Genomic DNA, 20,043 nt, shown 5'->3' with positions numbered 1-20,043 from the left:
GACCACAGGTCTTTGTAGCCAGGAAGATAGTGCAGGTTACAGAAAGACCCTGGGTTTCAGCAATCTGTCCTTTAATCACTTAACCTGTGACAAAGGTTGATATTTGATCAACTCAGATCAAAATTCCTTATCTTTCACCACCCGCCGGGGTGATGTCTGATCACCTTGGCCTGTCTTCAGGAAGAATCCTGTTAGATCTCTTTAGCCAGAAACCTCCTTATCACTGATGTTTCTTCTCGGTAATTTTCTATCTACTGATTCCACACTCCTCCCACCCCCATCCTGCTCCTTGGCTACGAACCCCCACACTCTTCCTTGTTGTATTTGAAATTGAGCCAAGTTCTATCCGATTGCAATAGTGCCCCAATAAAATCTGTTTTTACCACTTTACCTCCTGTCAGGCTCTGGTTTCTTTGATACCTCTCTAAGATTCACTCTGCTCCTTTGGAGAACATGATTATTATTATCAATAATAAAAATGAAATCAAGTATTACACTTAGCTGAAGCCAAATCCGTATTAGTCATTCAGAAAACTACCTCTTTTCTGACTCGTACTTAAAATATATGTTCTAACACCCCCATACGGGTACAATAACATAGATTGCGGAGCTCTGGGACAGCGGGGAAGGAGAAATACATTTCGAGTGGGTGCATCACCTCCCACAGCTCCAAGAGAACCAAACGTGAAAGAGGCCGCTCTGCCCAGATGACTATGTGTGAGCCTGTGAACAGGAAACTATGAATTTTAGCTCTGTTACAACCAGTTCCCAGATGCTCTGCTTGGTCCCTGTGTCTCAGACTCATTGTCACAAAGGGAAGACAATAGTAATGATCCATCTTGCACAGTAGACATGAAAAAAAGTATCTATTTCATGTTTTAAAGGTCATTGAATATATAACAGCGAGATACTTGAAGCAAAATACCATATTCATCAGTGAAATAAAAAAGTTTAGCAGCATTCATCTGTTCTCATTTTAAATTTACCACAGTATGTAAATGAGAGGATTTAAAAAAGCATCAGGCAAAAATCTGAGCTAGGTGCGAATGAAAAGCACAATCAGAAGCAAATTTGTGATTGCTTGAAGTGTAAGAGTTTGCCAAATGGGCTGGTACTTAGATTTTACTACTAATCTGAGTTTATGTAAAGCCAAAAGAAAGATCCCAATTATTGTTAAATACCCAGAGTAGAAATTTGCTGCTAAACTGCTGTGTAGTATCGGTCTCCAGGTTGGTTTTTGTAAACATCTGATTTGATGCACTGGAATTATCACAGGAATACCACACACAAAGCTGAACTTTAAGTACACAGCCCCAGTCATATACATAGTCTGAAGAAAATAAACCAAATACAATTTGGATTAGAGACAGAATTACCTGATTTTTAAAAAGTATATTGCTACAGTGGAGAGAAACTACTTGGCCAGGAACAGCAGCTTTTCTACCAATGTAACATTTCAGAATATGACTGATGGCAAAATGAGATAACCTGATCATTCTGAACAGGATTGTCTTACATCCAGAACATTCACACTGCATCAGAAGTGTACAGAGGCGGGTCTGTGATTCACTCTCTTGTAGATCTCAGTGGGCCAATATGTTACACTGAGACAACAGCCTACTATTTAAACAGCACCCTGTCTGGTTTCTATGGAACAAATTACCTTCGAAAACAAAAAGGAACTACATCAAGTGAAGCCAAGGCAAGGTCAAAATCAAGAATGCTGCCTATTCTCAGAACCTAAGAGATAGAAGACCTGCTGACTTGGGCTGGGGCTTCAAGCCAAGAGCGAAATGTTGAGTCAGAAACAGCTTAGGTGATCACCAAGTCCGGCCTGAGGGAAAGGAGACAGATACCCACTTGGATGCCAAATCCAATCCTGCTTCAAGACCAATTTTGTGATAAGACTGAACATAAACCCCAGTCTGAATTCCCAGCATCTCAGAATGCTTTTGATTACTTCTTGCTTCCTCAAGTAACATCATGATATTAAATCAACTCTGAAAAATGGAGCTAATAAAATGTCTTTTCTACCTCATAATGCCTAATCATTCAAAATGTTGCACTTTTTGAGTGCCTATTATGTTCCAGACACTGTTCTAGGCAGTAGGGAATTGGTGATGAACAAGACAGACAAGTCCTTGCCTCGAGGCACTTACATTCTAAACAGGGAACAGAAACAAACAGGGACACATAGAGAACAATGGGCCAGGAATTCTTCAGTGTTTTGAGATTCTGATTAAAGACCAGATCTAGAACCTTGCCTGCTACAATGTAGGGCACCCCAAAATTAATTGGAGGTACTTCAGAGAAAAGAAATGAATAGACATTAAATTTTGCATCTATTTTCTGGAGATTCACAGCCCATCTATGGATTTCAGCTTGAGAAGTGGTCTATGATGGTGATGAACCAACAGAAGAGGAAGGGTCTGAGAACTCAGGGGGAAGCATGATAAAAACAAAGCAATGGTGTAAGGGTAGGACGAGAGAAATCAACAAGGCAAAATGGAAAACCGGGCAGAGGGCTCTAACTCTCTTTGGAAGGGGTTAGTCAGGAAAGGATTCATAAAAGAGGCACAACCTGAACTGAGCATTATTTTTTTCCTTACTGTTTACATTTCCTTTTACAAAAATAGCACACACTCAGAGCAGAAAACTTAGAAATTATTGGAATATGCAAAGGAACAAAATACACCAATAATTCCACTGCCTTTATACAGTTAATGTATTACATTCTCTTGTGTGTCCTGTGTGTGTGTATATACAAGGATGCAATGTTAAATTCAGTTTTTAATCAAATTCCAGGTGAGTTTTAACATATGTACATTTGAGGCAAGAGCCAGGGCAGAGCTAGATTATTCTGCAAAATATAGGGTAAGGAATTTGTGGTCCGCAGAACATGAGAAAGGCAAGAATTTGAAAGCTATGAGGAGAGGGGGAAGCGAGAAAGAGGAAAAATGTTCCTGTGGAAATACAGCCTAGAAAGGACTTGGAAGGAGAGAACTAAGTATCAGTGGGAATTGTTACATTGTTTCCAAGGGATGTGTGGTGTCAGTGTTCTCCACTTCCTTTCTTACAACATCCCAGTAAAGTCCATGCTGATCAGTGGTGCTTTTGTGCATATGAAGTCTTTGGGGAACTCTGGGAGTTGATGCTGAGTTCCACGTACAAGTTGGCACAGGGCTAACTTTGAAGACTCAAAGTCTTATACATGTGAGATACAAAAACTAGAGTGTGAAGAAGACATGGTATTTTGAGTACATATCTACATCTTTTTTATGCAAAAAAAATGGAATCATATAATATCTATTACTTATATCCTATTTGCTCTTAGAGATAGACATTTTAACATTTTTCACGTCAATAAACACTTTTCTTCCAGTAAGTGATTTCATTGGCATTTTAGATTCCATTGTAGGAAATTCATGTACTGTTTATGTAACTAATCTCCTGATGTGGGACATTTTGATGCTTTGATTTAATACTTTGACTTGATTATTTTTAATGTTCTTCTCTTAGAAATAATACTACTGCTTAGAGTCATAATTAGGAGGACTGGCCAAAGAGAATTATTATTATACTTATTACACTGTTTTTTTTTATTGAAGTGTAGTTGTGTTAGTTTCTGGTGTATAGCATAATGATTCAGTTACACATATATACATTCTTTTTCCTATTTTCATTATAAGTTATTAGAAATTATTGAATATAGTTCCCCGTGCTATACAGTAGAACCCTGTTGTTTATCTATTTTACATATAATAGTTAATATCTGCAAATCCCAAACTCCTAATTCATCCCCCTCCCTTTTTCCTTTTGGTAACCATAAGTTTGTTTTCAATGTCTATACGTCTGTTTCTGTTTTGTACATAAGTTCATTTGTGTCATTTTTAAAGGTTCTACATGTAAGTGATATCATATAGTATTTTTCTTTCTCTTTCTGGCTTACTTCACTTAGTATGACGATCTCCAGGTCCATCCATGTTGCTGCAAATGGCATTATTTCATTCTTTTTAAATGGCTGAACTATACACACACACACACACACACACACACACACACATATACACACACACATATACACACATATCACAACTTCTTTATCCAATCATCTGTCAATGGGCATTTAGGTTGCTTTAGGTCTTGGCTATTGTAAATAGTGCTGCTATGAACATTGGAGTACACATATCTTTTCAAATTAGAGTTTTTTCCAGATATGTGCCCAGGAGTGGGATCATACGGTAACTCTATTTTTAGTTTTTAAAGGAATCTCCATACTGTTTTCCACAGTGGCTGCACAAAATTACATTCTCACTATATTGTATTGTCTAAAGGACTCTTGTCCCTAGCACCAAGGACAGTAAACGGTAAGTGTACTACAGGGAGCAGAGTTCAGCACAGCTGGAAGGTGAAGCAGAGCTAAACGATGGCAGGGTTAGGGGCTGAAAAGTCAGCTACAATCTCTCTTCTGATACAATTCTGGACTCTTGTTTCTTGGGATTTAAAATATCTTATTGTGAAAACTATAAATCTAGTTTGAATAGTCATAGAAATAAGGGATGTGCAAATTTAAAAATAAAAATGTACACTTACTTTAGGGAAAATTTAAACCAAATGAAGACATGATCAACAAATGTCATGTTAAAATCATTTGCTTCTAAGGCATTCTATAGATTCATTCCTAGAAATATCAAAACTGTCACTGGAATTTAGAGCAAAGACACAGGTACTAACAGGGGCAAAAATTATTTGATTCCTCCCTTTTACTCATTTCTCATATCCCATCAACTGCTAGCCAATTTTACCTCCTAAATGTTTCTCCAGTCCGGCCCCTCCTCCTTCCTTTCTCAGGCTGGGTTTGTGTCTCTCCTAGGGATCTTAGGCTCCTATGCGCATGTCTCTACTGAAGCCTTAACCACATGAGGCTCATGGGGCTAGAGTGAGGGCTTTCCGTCTCTTTCTCCAGAGAACAAGAGATCAGTGATTGTTTAATTTACCTCTATCTCTCCATGGCCTGCAGTTCCTACCATGTGATAGGTATTCAATCTTTTGTGCGTTTGTTTTTGTGTGTGTGTGTTTGTTTTTGTTTTAGATGGACTAAACCATACTTGTAGCTTTTCAAAAGGGTTGAAAATTGAGAATAAGCCAGGTGAGTTCAAATCCTAATGGATCGGTGGAAGGAAATGAGGACACAAATGGAATCAGCATATATTAATCCTAACCATTAGCTAACAGCTTTTAAATTAAAACAATTTCCGCTCCTAGATAATTATTCATTAATTCAGCACAGTTCTATACACTGGGACTTCAGTGATTGATAGCTCATGGTTCACACTGAAGACATCACAGTATAATAAGAAAGACATAAAATGCCATGAATACAGTGCTCTAAGTGCTAGAAAATAGAAACATTTACTATAAGAAATAAGACAGAGTGACTAACTGCCTAGAATTAAGGAATGTTGGCCTCTAGGGAGAGCTCAAATTTTATGTTGGTCCCACCCCCACCCATGCCCCAAGCCCTGAAAATAGTTCTCATGGGAGACATGTGGAGATCAGCTCCAAACATTTCTCAGCCTTTCCTTGGGGTCATTCAGTCTCCATTTTGAATTGGGGGGTATCTAGACCCCCAAGATGGGAGTATGGACCTGAGGGAAAGGAGGCTGTCTGGGCTGCCTCATTTACAGTCATTTAGGCCTCCTTGTTCTGGGTAAAAAGCCAAAAGGAGTCCAGGACTCTATGACTCAGCCAGGCCTAGCAGGACATAATCTTGTAGGTGAACACAGTGGCATAATTCAAAACAAGAAATATGAAATGCACCACTAACACTCTGTTCTAAGGGCCATGTGAAAAAACTGGAGCACTTCCAGATATAGGTCACAAAAATGATTATTTAAGAGTAGGAGAGAGAGAGAAATTAAGCATATTTGATTTGAGCAAGAAATGATCATTTCTTTCCAAGATCAACTTCCAAGGGCTATTCCACCTGGCCATGTAAAAAAAGAAAAATGTTTCCTATCCTTAACTCTATATTATCTCCTTCCCTTCCCTTATGACACAGAAATCACTAGCATTATGCAAAATGCCAAATTTAGCTGATCAAAAAAAAATTGCCACAGAAGTTGCATCGTAACAATCATTCTTTAACATATTAAGCCACTGGGGAAACCAAAAGCTTGGAAAACGTATAACTCATTCCAAATGACTGTCATAAAATTTGTAAAGTCAAAGTCATTTATGTAACTGCTAACAACCTTAACAAGCAGCTCCATTAAACATGACCTACAAACCTTGCAAAATAAGGACCAACTAATAACACAATGAGTAGTTAAATGGCCTAAATAGAGTGAGGGAGCCATTCTAGTTTTAATGAGATCAAAGCATATTTAATAGTTTTAATTAATATTTATTGAGTCATCACTAGCTGTACATCATTATACAATAAAAATTTAGATTTACATTACTTAATGATAGTAATTAGACACACATATACTGAACAGTTTTTCTAAATGTGAGGATGTAGATAAGAGGTTCTACATTTTTTTTTCAAGTTGTACATACACATCAAACTCTGCCTTTGTCTCATTTTTTTCCCTTCTACAATTTTAGGAGACTGAAAAAGATGAGTTAGATGAAAAAATGAAAAAAGTCATTGAGTGAGTGCCTTCTTAGTGCCTGGCACTGGGCTACATGCTAGAGAAACAGTGATAACTAGGATATGGTTCCTGTTGTTAAGGAATTCATTCTAGTGAATCAGACATTCAAAGAATAATTATGATGCCCTGTGCACTTGATCAAAGTGCTGTTTGAACAAAGTGTTGAGTAATGCATAAAGTGGGGTTAAGGAAGGCTTTGCTGAAGAGATGACAGCTGACCTGGCTCTTGAGAAACAAGAGGGCTCTAGGTAGACAAAGGAAAGGTATTTCAGGCTTTGGGAAGCACAGGCAAGAGCATTTGGACTGTGAATCCTCAAAGACAAGGGTTAAGTCTTATGCCACTTTTTAATCCCTAAGCTCACCCCAAGTCCGTGCTGGCACTCAGTAAATATCTGAAGGGTGTATGTACAAACAGGGAGTGAACAAATTAATAATTGGACGAACACACATCTTCTTTCTACATACAGCATTCACAAATTATTCCAGATCCCCAAGAAGAAGGAAAAACATAACAACAAAAATCCCTTTTGAGAGCCCGTGAACTGAGAAAAAAGTAGATGTTACTTTCCTTGCACATCATAGCCAGACAGAGATAACCGAGACTTCCAGGAACTATTCCTCTCTAACTCCATTACTCGGCATCGTCTCGGTAGCCTGGAGTAGCCACACCTCAACTCTCACCTGTAGGTAACAGAACCCCCTTGTTTGGCAGCGTGGGTGTGTGCAACAGCCAGGCACAGCTCTTCCCGCCTGTGAGTTAGAAAGCGCGGACTTAGTGTTCATGCTACACACTAGAGTATGAAGGAAAAAGATGAAAATAAAAACCATGTGTGGAATAGGAGGGGTAAGGAATGAAAGGTGATCAGAGTCATGAAGAAGCTATGAAGGTCCTCCATGAAGTGCCACAGTGGGCCGTTTCCACCCTTAGATTAATGATATGTCTCCAACAGTCACCCTACAGGGCAGTGTGTAGCGCTTCGTGCTACACCCTCACACCGTTAGCCATAAAGTTTTACAGTTTCACAAATATCTTAATTTATATTATTATTTTAATTAAAGCCAACTTAAACTTTAAAAATGACAAATAGTTTCCAAGACTTATCAAGGCTTTTAATGTAATAATGTGCATTTTGACTTTCCAAAGAGAGACAGCCTGTGCAATATATCCCAGACTAAAACATCCTGCATTCCTTTTTTCAAAGACCATTTTGTAGGACTGATTGTCCACAGAATACATATGGAAAAATGCTGCCCCACCTCGTGGGGCCACAACAAATGTAGCCAGGGAGTGAAGAGGCAGTGATACAGCACATTTGTTTGTTTGTTTGTTTTGTGAAGCAGCTGTGTGCTATAAATACCATGACCTAATTAAGAAAGGAAAATGGAATGGATGCTCAAACCAAAAAATAAAAAATAAACAGAAGGAGAAGTGGAAGGATTATATTTATAACCCAATTTACAGGGAGGGTAGTTGTTCATTACTTGTTGCTCTGTTCATTCATTATTTAGAAATGAGATTTACTGCCTTCAAAGTACCCAGACATGGGTTCTTGACCCAAGGATTTACTGAAAACCCATTTTTGAAACCACTGGTATTTTCAGCAGTGCCATCTGATAAAAAGCAATTTTCCTGGACTCTATACAAGAAGTAGACCAGCTGCCTAAAGAAAGCAGGGCTGCATCCCTGAGAATCACCAGCTGCGAGGCAGGTCACTTGAAAATAAGTAGGTGTGGGGTGACTCCCTAGGCTGAGCTGTAGCAGCCGCTGCTTCTACCGCCAGCAGCTGTGGAAAGTTTGCTTGGTTTAAGAATGCTCCATTGGCAGGTCTTCTGGGTGGTGTGAGTCTGGCCTAAGACCCAGGGGCAGAGAAAGCAAAAAGGGAACTACGAAAGTTCCCTTCCTTCTGCCTCCACGTCGGTTGCCTCCTCCCTGGTGCACGGAGAAGGCAGTGCAGGCTCTTCAGCTAGTTTGTGGACATCTTCGCTTGTCTGACTCTAGCAGCTCCTTCCAAAGTGCAGCAGGAATTGTCAGAATGGAAGGCCCTTACCCTGATCACCAAGTGAACTGACACTTTCTTCTCTCTAATAAATGTCTCGAATGATGTCCAAGGCACACTCAGTACTCACGGCCACTGGCTGCTACTCTCCAGTGTGACTGGACACTTCTGCTCTCGCCAGCTGTATTGTATTTCTCAAAGTCAGTTATATTTCTTTGCAAGCCTCTTTATGCTGCTTACGTATGCATAACTCAATGTTTAGTGAACTCAGAAATACGATTGTTAAAAAAAGAGTTTGCTGATTCTATGAAAACAATGTAGGATGATTTAGAAAGAATCAACAAAGCTGAGTTGAAAAAGAGTCTGTCAAAGTAGGTGTGCATGAAAGAAAAGTAAAAGACGTGGTGGGAGGGCCAGAGGGTCATTAAGATGGCACGTCCTGAATGGAGGTTGCTCCCCAAGAGTCTTTATGTCCTCAGTTGTTTCAGAGAAACCGAAATTGGGTGCACCCGAAGAGGCACTTTGGGTACGGTTTATTCAGCAAAAATGACGTGGCGCTCCAAGTCAGGTGAGCCGTGCACGAGGGAAATGTCTTGGCCTGACGTGTATCACTTGCCCTGATTTCCCGACCTTTCAACTAACCAGTCCACTTCCGGTCTCAAGCTTCCTGGAGAAGCCAGTTTCTGCTAAACATCTATTTATCTGCGCTTAATATTTTCCTTTTGATTATTAGTACTAGCTCACCTCCCTACTTCTGGGAACATACAAACTACTGAGGAAGACAGTAGAAAACACTAGAGCAGAAATTAGAAAACACAGATTCTAGTCCGTACCTGAGCCTCAGTCTTAGAAGTCACCTTATCTCTTTGGCCCTCAGTTTCCTCATCTATGAAGTCTTCATGTTGGGGGTGGAGATGGAGGCTGAGAAGATGGAAAGAGAAGGAGTTGCACTAGATGACTTTCCAGTTCTCCTGATTCTTCAAGATGCCATTTTAGGCAATTCAGCTCATAACACAGATAGAATTCCTTAAAACAACTGTTAATCTTTTTATTTGGAATATGAAATATAGATATTCAGAAAATATATACAAATTTATTGCTAATGTTAAGAATAAGTAAGTAAATTTACTTGAGAAAAGTAATATTATTTAGGAATTTTAATTACAAAGACAATACGAAGTTTTATATGTATATACATATGTATGTGTATATATATATAAAATGATTAAAATAAGATCTAAGTTGTTAACCTACAATTGATAATTGATATCCCTTTAAGTTGAGAATGGGAAAAAAGTCTCTAAGATGTTACACCTCAAATGTACATGCTTTCTGTAATAAAAAAACTTTTGGAAGAATCTATTCTTATTAATTTATATTTCTAAAGTGGATCATAAAGCTACAGTTCTGGGAATAGCATGTAATACAAAATTGTTCATATAATTTCCAGTATCAATTTTAATTTTACAAATACAAAACTACAATTACTGATTGGAGAAAATAAACTACTGAAAGAAACAAATGTTGCCTCCTTTAAATTCTTTAGTTCTACAACAGAACTAAAATGAAGAACTAAGCTCAAGACTCTATTTAAATCACAGCTGAGTTTCTTTAACAGCAATGAGGCTGGTAAAAAAAAATGTGCTTCTAGAGAAAAAGAAAATTATTAGAAAGCACTGGCTAACATACTGTTTTGGTATTTCTTTCATTTTAATTAGAATGATGCTGGATGACTCCTATGACACAAAAATAATACAAATTAGACTCACATACAAAGACAAAAGATTTCAATCCTAAGTACACATCATCTTTTCAAATAACCATGTGCCATTTGTGAGTGGGAAAAGTAACTGTAACACTCAGTTTATACGCTCCCTTGGAGTCTGCATCAATTTCAAGTTTTCTCTTATGATTCAGCTATTCCTGGAGTCTGAAAACATTGTATTAAATATTAATGTGTTATCCACACAAATGGCAAATATTGAAAATAGGAACATAAATAAAAAATAATAAAAATAGTAAGTCTACTAATACTGAAGAGGAAGGAAGGCAGGAGGGGGAGGAGAGCACATGAAAGGGAGAGAGATTTTAAACATCCGGTTTCTATTCTGGACCGTTTATAGAAACAGACAGACACAGCAAGCGGAAGCCAAATATATTCTCGGGCTCTGACAGGATTTGTTTTCTAGCTTGTCATTATTTTTACGATGTTCTTCCTAATAATATTTCTCCAGTGTTCTAGATTTCCTGACCGACGAGACCAGTCTCGTGAATTGCTCACAAGTGAGAGCTGCGGAGGATCTGGGCACACTGGTGTGGTCTGGCTGCCTCGAGAGCCTCCTCGCTGGGGGTTTGAAGCTTTCCCAGGAACTCTTTGGCACAAAGGCACACAACCATGGCAACTTCACCCCCATCCTATGCATCCTTCCCAATTTTCTTTGAATGATTTTCTTAGGATCTAACAAACAATCCCTGGCAAAGTAATAGGTACTTGGTCTATTGAAAAAAGGTAAAGATATATCCATTTCATTACTGCTGGCAAAGAGGCAACAGACTCACTCAACATGCATCCTCTTTGTTTGTTCTTTTTATGAGAGTGATTCCATGTCAAATCGTCCACAAGTACCTACCTTATTCGACCTCAACCCTTTCAATCTAAATGCAATTGAAAGTCACAGTGCCTATTAAACATGCAGTGATAGGCACACACTTGTCCCTCCAACAAAATAAAACACAATAGAATTCCTCTACACCAAAGATAATGAGGGAACTATTTTGAAAATATGAAAGATTTGTTTATGCAGACTATAAAAACATCCCTTTGCATCAAAATAAGTGTCCCTCTTTATCTCACACAGATTATTTTCTATAGAATTTAAATTGTACGTGAAATTATAATTGTGCCTTGTTTAATGTAAATTGATTGTCTCAATTATCGGGAAAGCATTTGAATTTTAATGGACTACTTTGCTGGAGATGTGCCAAGCAAATCAGCAAAAACTCTAATAGCTCTTAACTGTGGAGGTACGCAGCCAAACATTTATATAAATCAGGGAGTACTGTGTGCTCTCAAGAACTGATCCTAAGTGGCCCAGAACAGTTCATAAGCTCTTCTCCATGAAGAAGAAATTAGCTGTTGACTTTCAATGTTGGAAGATTCTGTGACAATTAGGCTGTAATTTGGTTTTTCTCTCTCTAAACAAATGGTAAGATCCACTATTAGTAGAAAGGATTTTTGTGGCTTTTTTTTTTTCAAATGTTCTTTCTACAGATTAGTTTATTGATGAAAATCAGGGTTTTATCCTGAAGGCACAACGACAGAGAATCTAGCAGCAACTGTGTTACCAGGCACTGACTGACACACTTGAACGTGACCCTTGGACGTCTGAGGGAAGGCCACTGCAGGAAAGTGGCTGCAGACACATCGCAGCAGCACATCTGAGTTACAGCCCGACACTTCTCCTTATATAAATCCAGTGTCTCCAAAGTCAAGCAAACATCCTCGTACATACAATCACAGGCAAGAGCAGACCTCAGCTGCTTTGCTGCCCAGATGGTTGCAACATTTTTATAGTTAAAATATAACCAGTGACGTTGGAGGTACAGATATGCATCTGCCTGGAACTGCCAGCCTTGTGAGATCTTTTTTCACACCCTCCGCCTCAAGAAGCACTGTTAATAGGTATAAAAATCACCTCTGGGTATAACATGATAAACTACTTACTACATAGCCAAATTTAAACCTCAGCTATAAACCATCATGAATTTACTTTAACTGATACCTATTTGAGATATTTTAGGAATTGAAAATACAAGGTTTTAATCATTTCAATTTTGAAATGATTTTGCAGTATTAATCTAGACATACATGCAGATGTTCAGTACAGAGTATGAACTAAGATTTGAGCCAGTGAATAAAGACTTCTGTTCATCAAACCTTCCTGAATGAACTTTTATGATGCTAAAGAATCAAGCTGAATATAAGGTATTTCTTTCTATAACAAAGTTCGGAAAGGGCAATAAATTATGACCAACTACAATTTTGATTGATTTCTTCCTAAGTGCTGATCTGGCTTGGGTAACACCCCTCAGTGTTAAGATGCTTCAATATCTATGAGTCCTAAAAATTTTTTTTTTTTAAAGAACCCAGAGTTTCCTGGCAACTAGATGTTTGATTAAAATCCATAATTAGTAAGTTTCAGATTTTGGATAATAAAGCCTAAGGTGAATTCTAATAAAATGCCACACCCAACCAAAGTCTACCATTTCATTGTGTCAGGGTGTGAAATCTGGCCACAAGTGGGTGTCTAGAAATAAAAAGCCAAAGCAAAGCAACAGAACCATGAAAACAGAGAGGAAGAGTCCATAAAAGTAAGGGGCAGTACCAGACAAAGAAGATGAAGAAACAGCAGATAAGCACCACCAGCTGGTTAGAAGGCAACTCAGCTTGAACTCCATGTTTGGCACCTTAATACCCACCCCTTTCCTGTCCCCACATCTGCAGGGGCCTGGTTGAGCTTCCTTCACTTAGTGGCCAGAGTCAGCAGTGCATCAGCTGGATGGATGTCTACTTTCTTTTAATGACACTTGCCTAGCATATAAACATTAGAATTTGCATCAAGGGGAAAAGAGTGATTCAAATGCCATGTTAGTGCTGCTTTTCTATATTTCTGCAAAATGCCTTTAAAATATCTGCTCTTTAAAAAGCTAACTATTTTCCATAGGTGATTAGGAGAAAATGGCTCTGCCCCTGTTCTCTCTCTCTCTCTCTCACACACACACACACACACACACACACAGATTCCATGAGTACTAGCCATTTTAAAAACCAATTAGTTTATAGAAAACAAAAGCCCAGAAAATATCCCACTAAATCATCAAGATAATACTACAAAACCAAATATTCTTTTTAATTTCCATCACCAGCAATCCACATGTTACACGTGGCAAAACCAATGAAACTGCTTCCCCCCGATTCATGAAATGTTTAACTAAACAAAGAAAACACTTTTAAAAGGACTAAAGATATTGCTCTCCTGATGTAATCACTTCAGAAGTTATTTTGTTCAAAATTATCAAAGAAATGTCAAAAACAACATGAAATCCCACTAAGGAGTTAATTCATTATGTTCGACTGATTCTAGATGTCAGTCTTCTGTGCAACATGAAAGAGCTAAAAGAGCACAAAACAGAACGCAGCCATCAGGGCTGCGCACACAGCCTCAGTCCCAAGCACCTGCCGCCGGGGCTGGGAACCTGGTGGCTCTTCCCTGAGCTGACGGGCAGCAGACTCTGTCGGGCAACCTGACTGCCCCTTCAGAGTCAGGTGAAAAGGGTCTTCCTCGGAACTCCACAAAAGCAGTCTAAAACTGAGTCTCTTCTGAGAGAAAAGTAAGGTTTCTGCCGTCTACCTACCAGTGGAGATTATTTCGTTTCAAAGGAGGACCTGCTATGTTCGTTTCTATTTTTGTTTAGTACATTTTTAAATTTAATGATGATATACTATTAAGTTTGAATTGTAAAATAAGATCCAAGAACTTATGATTACATTTGACAAAAATATCTATTGTTTCCTACATGCCAAGAAGATTCTCGCTCATTTCGGCCTCAGAACGACTCTAGCAAGGCAGATCGCTTTCCCTCCTTCTGCAGGTGGGGAGGCTGAGTCCCCATGAAGCGCAGTGACTTGCCCAGGGTCCGCCGCCTGTGCAGTGCTGGGGCAGGGATTAGAACCCAGGCCGGAAGCACCGAAACTGCATGTCTGTAACTGCTGGGCACCATACGCTCTATTGGTAATTCACAGAATCTTTTAAAAGCTCATTTAGTCTCGCTGTACCCTGGAGAGGTGTCGAAGGCCCATGAGCCTGAAGGGGCTCTAAGCAGAGGCTTTGACTTGTAGATGCCACACTGTCACTCACAAGTCAGAATGGGGAAATCAGCTAGGGAGCTTTGTGGCCCGGGACTCTGGAGGCCCGGAGTCCAGGGCCAGCTCAGGTGCTGGCTCCCCAGGGACCCTTGGAGGGGCGCTGCCGCGTACTGAGAAAGCACAGGCCCCAGCACCAGACAACCGTGTGTTCCTAGGCTGGCGAGGTGACATAGGAGCTAAGTGACCGTGGGTAAGACACATAGCCTCTCGGAGCCTCACTTCCCCTCTCCAAAACCCAGGAGACAAGAATATTATCTCAACAGAACTGATCTGATGCCTCCATTACCCAACACCTCTGTGCTGCAGATTCTTTAATGACAAAACTGCAGTGCTGTCTTAGAGATCACAGAGTTCCATCTTCCTAACAAACACTGATTCCACAATGCTGCGACCATAGACAGCTAATTATAATCCTGCACTGTATTTATGTAGTGCTTATGCTTTTCCAAACATTTTCACACCTATGATCTGATTTGATCCTCATTACCAATCTGCATGGTATTCAACCCTCTTTTTACAGATGAGGAAGTTGAGGCCGAGAGTTTATTTGGCTTTGTGCAAGATTGTATGTTGGCAGATGACATGGTTGGCCCACAAACTCTGAGCTTTCGTTTTTTATCCAGGGTTCTTTCCTTATAATTCGCTATGTTTCCATAAAAGACATGATACCTGCTTGCAATGAGCTTATAGTACAAATGGAGAAAGATAAAGAACATGAAAAAGTAGAAATAAACATGAATTGCCCTGAGATCCTCGATTAAACGGAGTAGCAGTCTCTGGCTTGTGTGTCGGCAGCTTGTACTGAGGGGACCTCTTACACATCCAAAGAGAATGCAGCGCCCAGGCTCGCTTGGAGCCCAGAAGCCAAGGTAGAGATTCCATGAGAAGAATGAAGAAGAGAAAACAAGAGACATTTAACCAAGACACAGTCGCAGGAATGCTCGCAACCAGTGGATGGTAACCAATAGCTCTGGAAGGGAAGAGAAGTGAAGTGAAGCACATAATGAAGTTTTTCTCAAGGGCGGCCTCAAGGTTGACATAATTCAATGTTATTATCCATGACAGGTATAGCAGATTCCCTCGGTGCCATCCTCTCCTGGGCCCTCAATCCCATGCCGCTGCTACTGAGTTCACTGATTTCACATGACCCTCTTGATTCTGCCACCTGAGGCTCACGGCACACACCTTGAGATTCAGGCTCTCCCTGCCACTTAGAGTACAATGATGTGCCAATTTCTAGAATTTAGGATTTGGCTTCTGAAGCAGCTGCTAAAAGAACTGGTAAATGTAATCTGAACTTCAGGGGAATTGTCTCCCAGGAGGAAAAATTTGGATCCACAGGATACATGAGATGGAAGCTGAGCAAATAAATTCCACCGTCTTTCCTCCCTCCAGTGAGCTATTTGGAGGCACAGTTTCTCTGTACAGCCTGTCCAGAAACAGCCTGTGTGGCTGTGTCTCTGTGGCTTATCGTGAAGCAGTCACCAGTAATGGTATCACATTGTCTTACTTTATTTTCCATTCCTCCATGCCTCACCTTCCTTTCCCTCACTCTCACTGCCCTGGGACTGCAGCTACAGTAAACATCAGCATTTAATCCCTGCTCAAGTTCCCAGACAGTAAAGGTGAAGGAACTGGGCAAAATCTTCATCTTCACCCAGTTAGTTAATTTTCAAGGGTTATTTTAGGGTTATAACCCTACATGGTAGCATTTTTCAGATAAACAAAGTGAGGAAGTAAGGAAGATTAAATTTAAGATTTAAAGAATTTGTTTTGATCACGTGGCTAGGAAGAGAGCCTGGTTCTAGGGTGCATGCTCTTAACTACTATATATACTGTGAAAATTAATAAACAGAAAGCTCATTTTGAATGGAGTCAGAGGCTTGCAGAGGGAAGTCTCGTGCCCTACTACTCCAAGCCAGTTACAGACCCAAGAGGAAAAGACATATTTTGCATCTTCAACAGGAAGAATGTTACTGGTTTACTACTAGCAGGACGAAGGAAAAATAACTCCTTGAGAGGCAACAGACTAGCCAACTAAGGACTATCACAGCTCAGCCAATGAAAAGCCACTGCACTTCAAATTCCCAGTTTCCTCCAATGGACTCTTTCTTCATAACAGTCCCTCCCAACCTCCCCTCTCATCTATAAAGGAATATTCCTCTCCATTGTTCTCTGGACTTGCCTATATTTTGTCACAGATTGCATGTCCTGAATTGAAATTCTTTGCTGTTCCTGAATTAACCTATTTTGCTGGACAAATAACTGGCTATTTTATTGTTTTAAGTCAACAATACTATCTCTCTCCTTTCAGTTTTAGGTCTTAAAAGCATTTAGAACTAGAACCTGAAGGTAGGTAAAAGAATGTAAGTGCCACAAGGGCAGGGATGTCTGCTTATCCAGTGACTTATCCAAGCATATCAGTGCTATATAACAAGCAGTTGATAAATATTCGGTGAATAAGTGAGAGGGAGTCTTTTTCCTTTTCCTGGACACTACATTAAAATGCCTAACATTTTCCTCATTCTCTTTTGTTGAGTGTATTTCCCATTTAATTTTCTCCCAGGTGATCAGTTATGATAGCGCCTACCTTGTTCCAACCATGGTAACTACACAGGCTGCTTTATATAACTTACTATTTACTCTCAGATCAACATTCTAAATCCTACAAGCCAGAACCTCTTCTGTTATTGAAAGGAAAGCAATCTGATTTCAGATCTTCCCAATAAATGTAACTGAAAATGCCTTCCAGTCCTCTCAGGGATTTGCCAATAATGCACTGAATTAATGGATTTTTAAAGAAACTGCTTGTTGATCCCAACTGGGTTATAGTTTTTGGTATAATCGAGGGAGAAAGGGTCAGGATCTAAGCTGTTTCTGGTTTTTATAGTTTCCTCCTTTCCTCTACACAATACTCTCAGATTGTCATTCTTTAGACCTCTTAGGGAGGAAATCTACCCAATCTACACATTTCCATGATCCAACAACATGAAAGCTATTGATAACAAAGAAACATTTCAAAATAAATGAATTGAAATGAGCTTCTTTCCTAGCACCATATGGATTATTTATCAGTTTCTATAATGTGATATGATAAATAACAGCATATAAAACTAAAATAACACAGTGATTATGTTAACTTACTTTTTAAAATTTGCATTCTTTTTATTGAAGTATAGTCAGTTTATAATGTGTCAATTTCTGGTATACAGCATAATGTTTCAGTCACACATACACATACATAGATTCATTTTCATATTCTTTTTCATTGTAGGTTACTATAAAAATGTTAATTTACTTTTAAAAGTATGTTGTCAGTTATTTAAAAACACGTGCATGGAGTATTCTCTGGGATAGACCACATACTAAAACACAAAACAGACCTCAACAAATTTAACAGGATAGAAATTATTTCAAGCATTGTTTCTGACCACAGTTGCAGGAAACTAGAAATCAACCACAGATAGAAGTGAGAAAAAATGATTACATGGAGACTAAACAACATGCTACCTAAAAACCAGTGGGGGAATGATGAAATCAAAGAGGAAATTAAAAGATATTTCAGGACAAATGACAATGCAAACACAACCATACAAAACCTATGAAATGCAGCAAAAGCAGTCCTAAAGGGGAAGTTCATAGCAATACAGGCCTTTCTCAAAACACAAGAAAAATCCCCCCCCCCGAAACAATCTAATATATCACCTAACAGAATTAGAAAAAGAAGAACAAACAGAACTTACAGTCAGCAGAAGGAAGGAAATAATAAAGATCAGAAAAATCAGTAATACCAAGAGATATTTTTTTGAAAAGATAAACAAAATCAACAAACCTCTGACCAGATTCACCAAGAAGAAAAGAGAGAGGACCCAAATAAACAAAATAAGAATTGGAACAGGAGAATTAACAACTGATACAGCAGAAACACAAAAACCATAAGAAAAATATTATGAACAGTTGTACACCAACAAAATGGACAACCTAGAAGAAATGGACAAGTTTTTAGAAACATATAGCCTGCCAAAACTGAATTGAGAAGAAACAGATAATTTGAACAGACAGATCACTAGAAGTAAAATAGAATCTAAATAATAATAATAATAAAAAAAAACTCCCTGTAAACAAAAGTCCTGAATTGGATGGCTTCACTGGAGAATTCTACCAAACATACAAGAAGAACTTATTTCTTCTTAAACTCTTCCAAAAGACTGAAGAGGAGGGAACACTCCCAAAGTCATTCTATGAAGTTATCATCCCCCTGATAACAAAACCAGAAAAAGACATTACCCAAAAAAGAAAATTAGAGGACAATCTCTTGGCCTGTAATATAGATACAAAAATATATAAATACAGATGTAAAAGTATATAAATACAGATTCAAAAATCCTAATATTAGCAAACTGAATCCAACAACTCATAAAAAGGATTATACATCATGATCAAGTTAGATTCATTCCAGGTTCACAAGGATGGATCAACATACACAAGTCAATCAATGTGATACACCACATCAATAAAAGAAAAGACAAAAATCAAATGATCATCTCAATAGACATAGAAAAAGCATTTGATAAATGTTGATAAAATTCAATAGTCATTTATGACAAAAACTCACCAAAGTGGGTATGGAGGAAGCATATCTCAACATAGAAAAAGTCATGTATGACAAACCCACAGACAAAATAATACTCAATGGTGAAAAGCTGAAAGCCTTCCCACTAATTCTGAGTAAGACAAGGATGCTCACTCTCACCACTTCTATTCAATATAATACTGGAAGTCCCAACCACATCAATCACAAAAGAAAAAGAAGGTATACAAATCAGAAGATAAGAGGTAAAATTATCATTTGATGCAGATGACATAACACTCTATATAGAAGACCCTAAAGACTCCACACAAAAACTATTAGAACTAAGAAATGTGTTCAGCAAGGTAGCAGGATACAAGATTAATACACAGAAATCTGTTGCATTTCTTTACACTAACAAAGAAATATCAGAAGGAGGAAGTAAAAAAAAAAATCCCATTTAAAATCACATCAAAATAAAATACCTAGGAATAATCCTAACCAAGAAGGTGAAAGACTTATACACTGAGACCTATAAAACATTGGTAAAAAAATCGAAGATTATTCAAAGAACTGGAAAGACATCCCACAGTCTTGGATTAGAAGAATTAATATAGTTTAAACAGCCATACTCCCCAAAGCAATCTCTAGATTTAATATGACCCCTTTCAAATTACCCATGACATTTTTCACAGAATCAGAACAAATAATCCTAAAACTTATATGGAACTGCCAAAGCAATCCTGAGGGAAAAGAACAGAGCTGGAAGCATAACTTTTCCAGTCTTCAGACAATACTACAGAGCTACAGTAATCAGAACAGCATGGTATTGGCACAAAAACAGACATATGGACCAATGGAACAGAATAGAGGAACCAGAAGTAAACCCATGCA

General features: G+C 38.6%; 1 protein-coding gene across 13 annotated transcripts in view; it reads right to left on the bottom strand.

Annotated features, from left to right (window-relative positions):
- Positions 1–20,043, bottom strand: part of SDCCAG8 (SHH signaling and ciliogenesis regulator SDCCAG8) — a 185,785-nt gene that overhangs the window by 40,543 nt on the left and 125,199 nt on the right. For 9 of the 13 annotated variants that reach the window (XM_032466534.1, XM_032466526.1, XM_032466522.1 and 6 more), the window contains one exon: positions 9,487–9,574. The exons of 3 other annotated variants lie outside the window; for them this stretch is intronic. In XM_032466534.1, coding sequence (XP_032322425.1) covers positions 9,487–9,574 — 88 coding nt within the window. Of the gene's footprint in view, positions 1–7,420; positions 7,448–9,486; positions 9,575–20,043 lie in introns of those variants that run through there. One more of the 13 variants, XM_032466531.1, reaches the window with a different exon arrangement.

The sequence above is a fragment of the Camelus ferus genome, chromosome 23, assembly GCF_009834535.1.
Source record: "Camelus ferus isolate YT-003-E chromosome 23, BCGSAC_Cfer_1.0, whole genome shotgun sequence".
NCBI classification, from domain to species: Eukaryota; Metazoa; Chordata; class Mammalia; order Artiodactyla; family Camelidae; genus Camelus; species Camelus ferus.
This window is presented reverse-complemented; position numbering and strand designations above follow the sequence as displayed.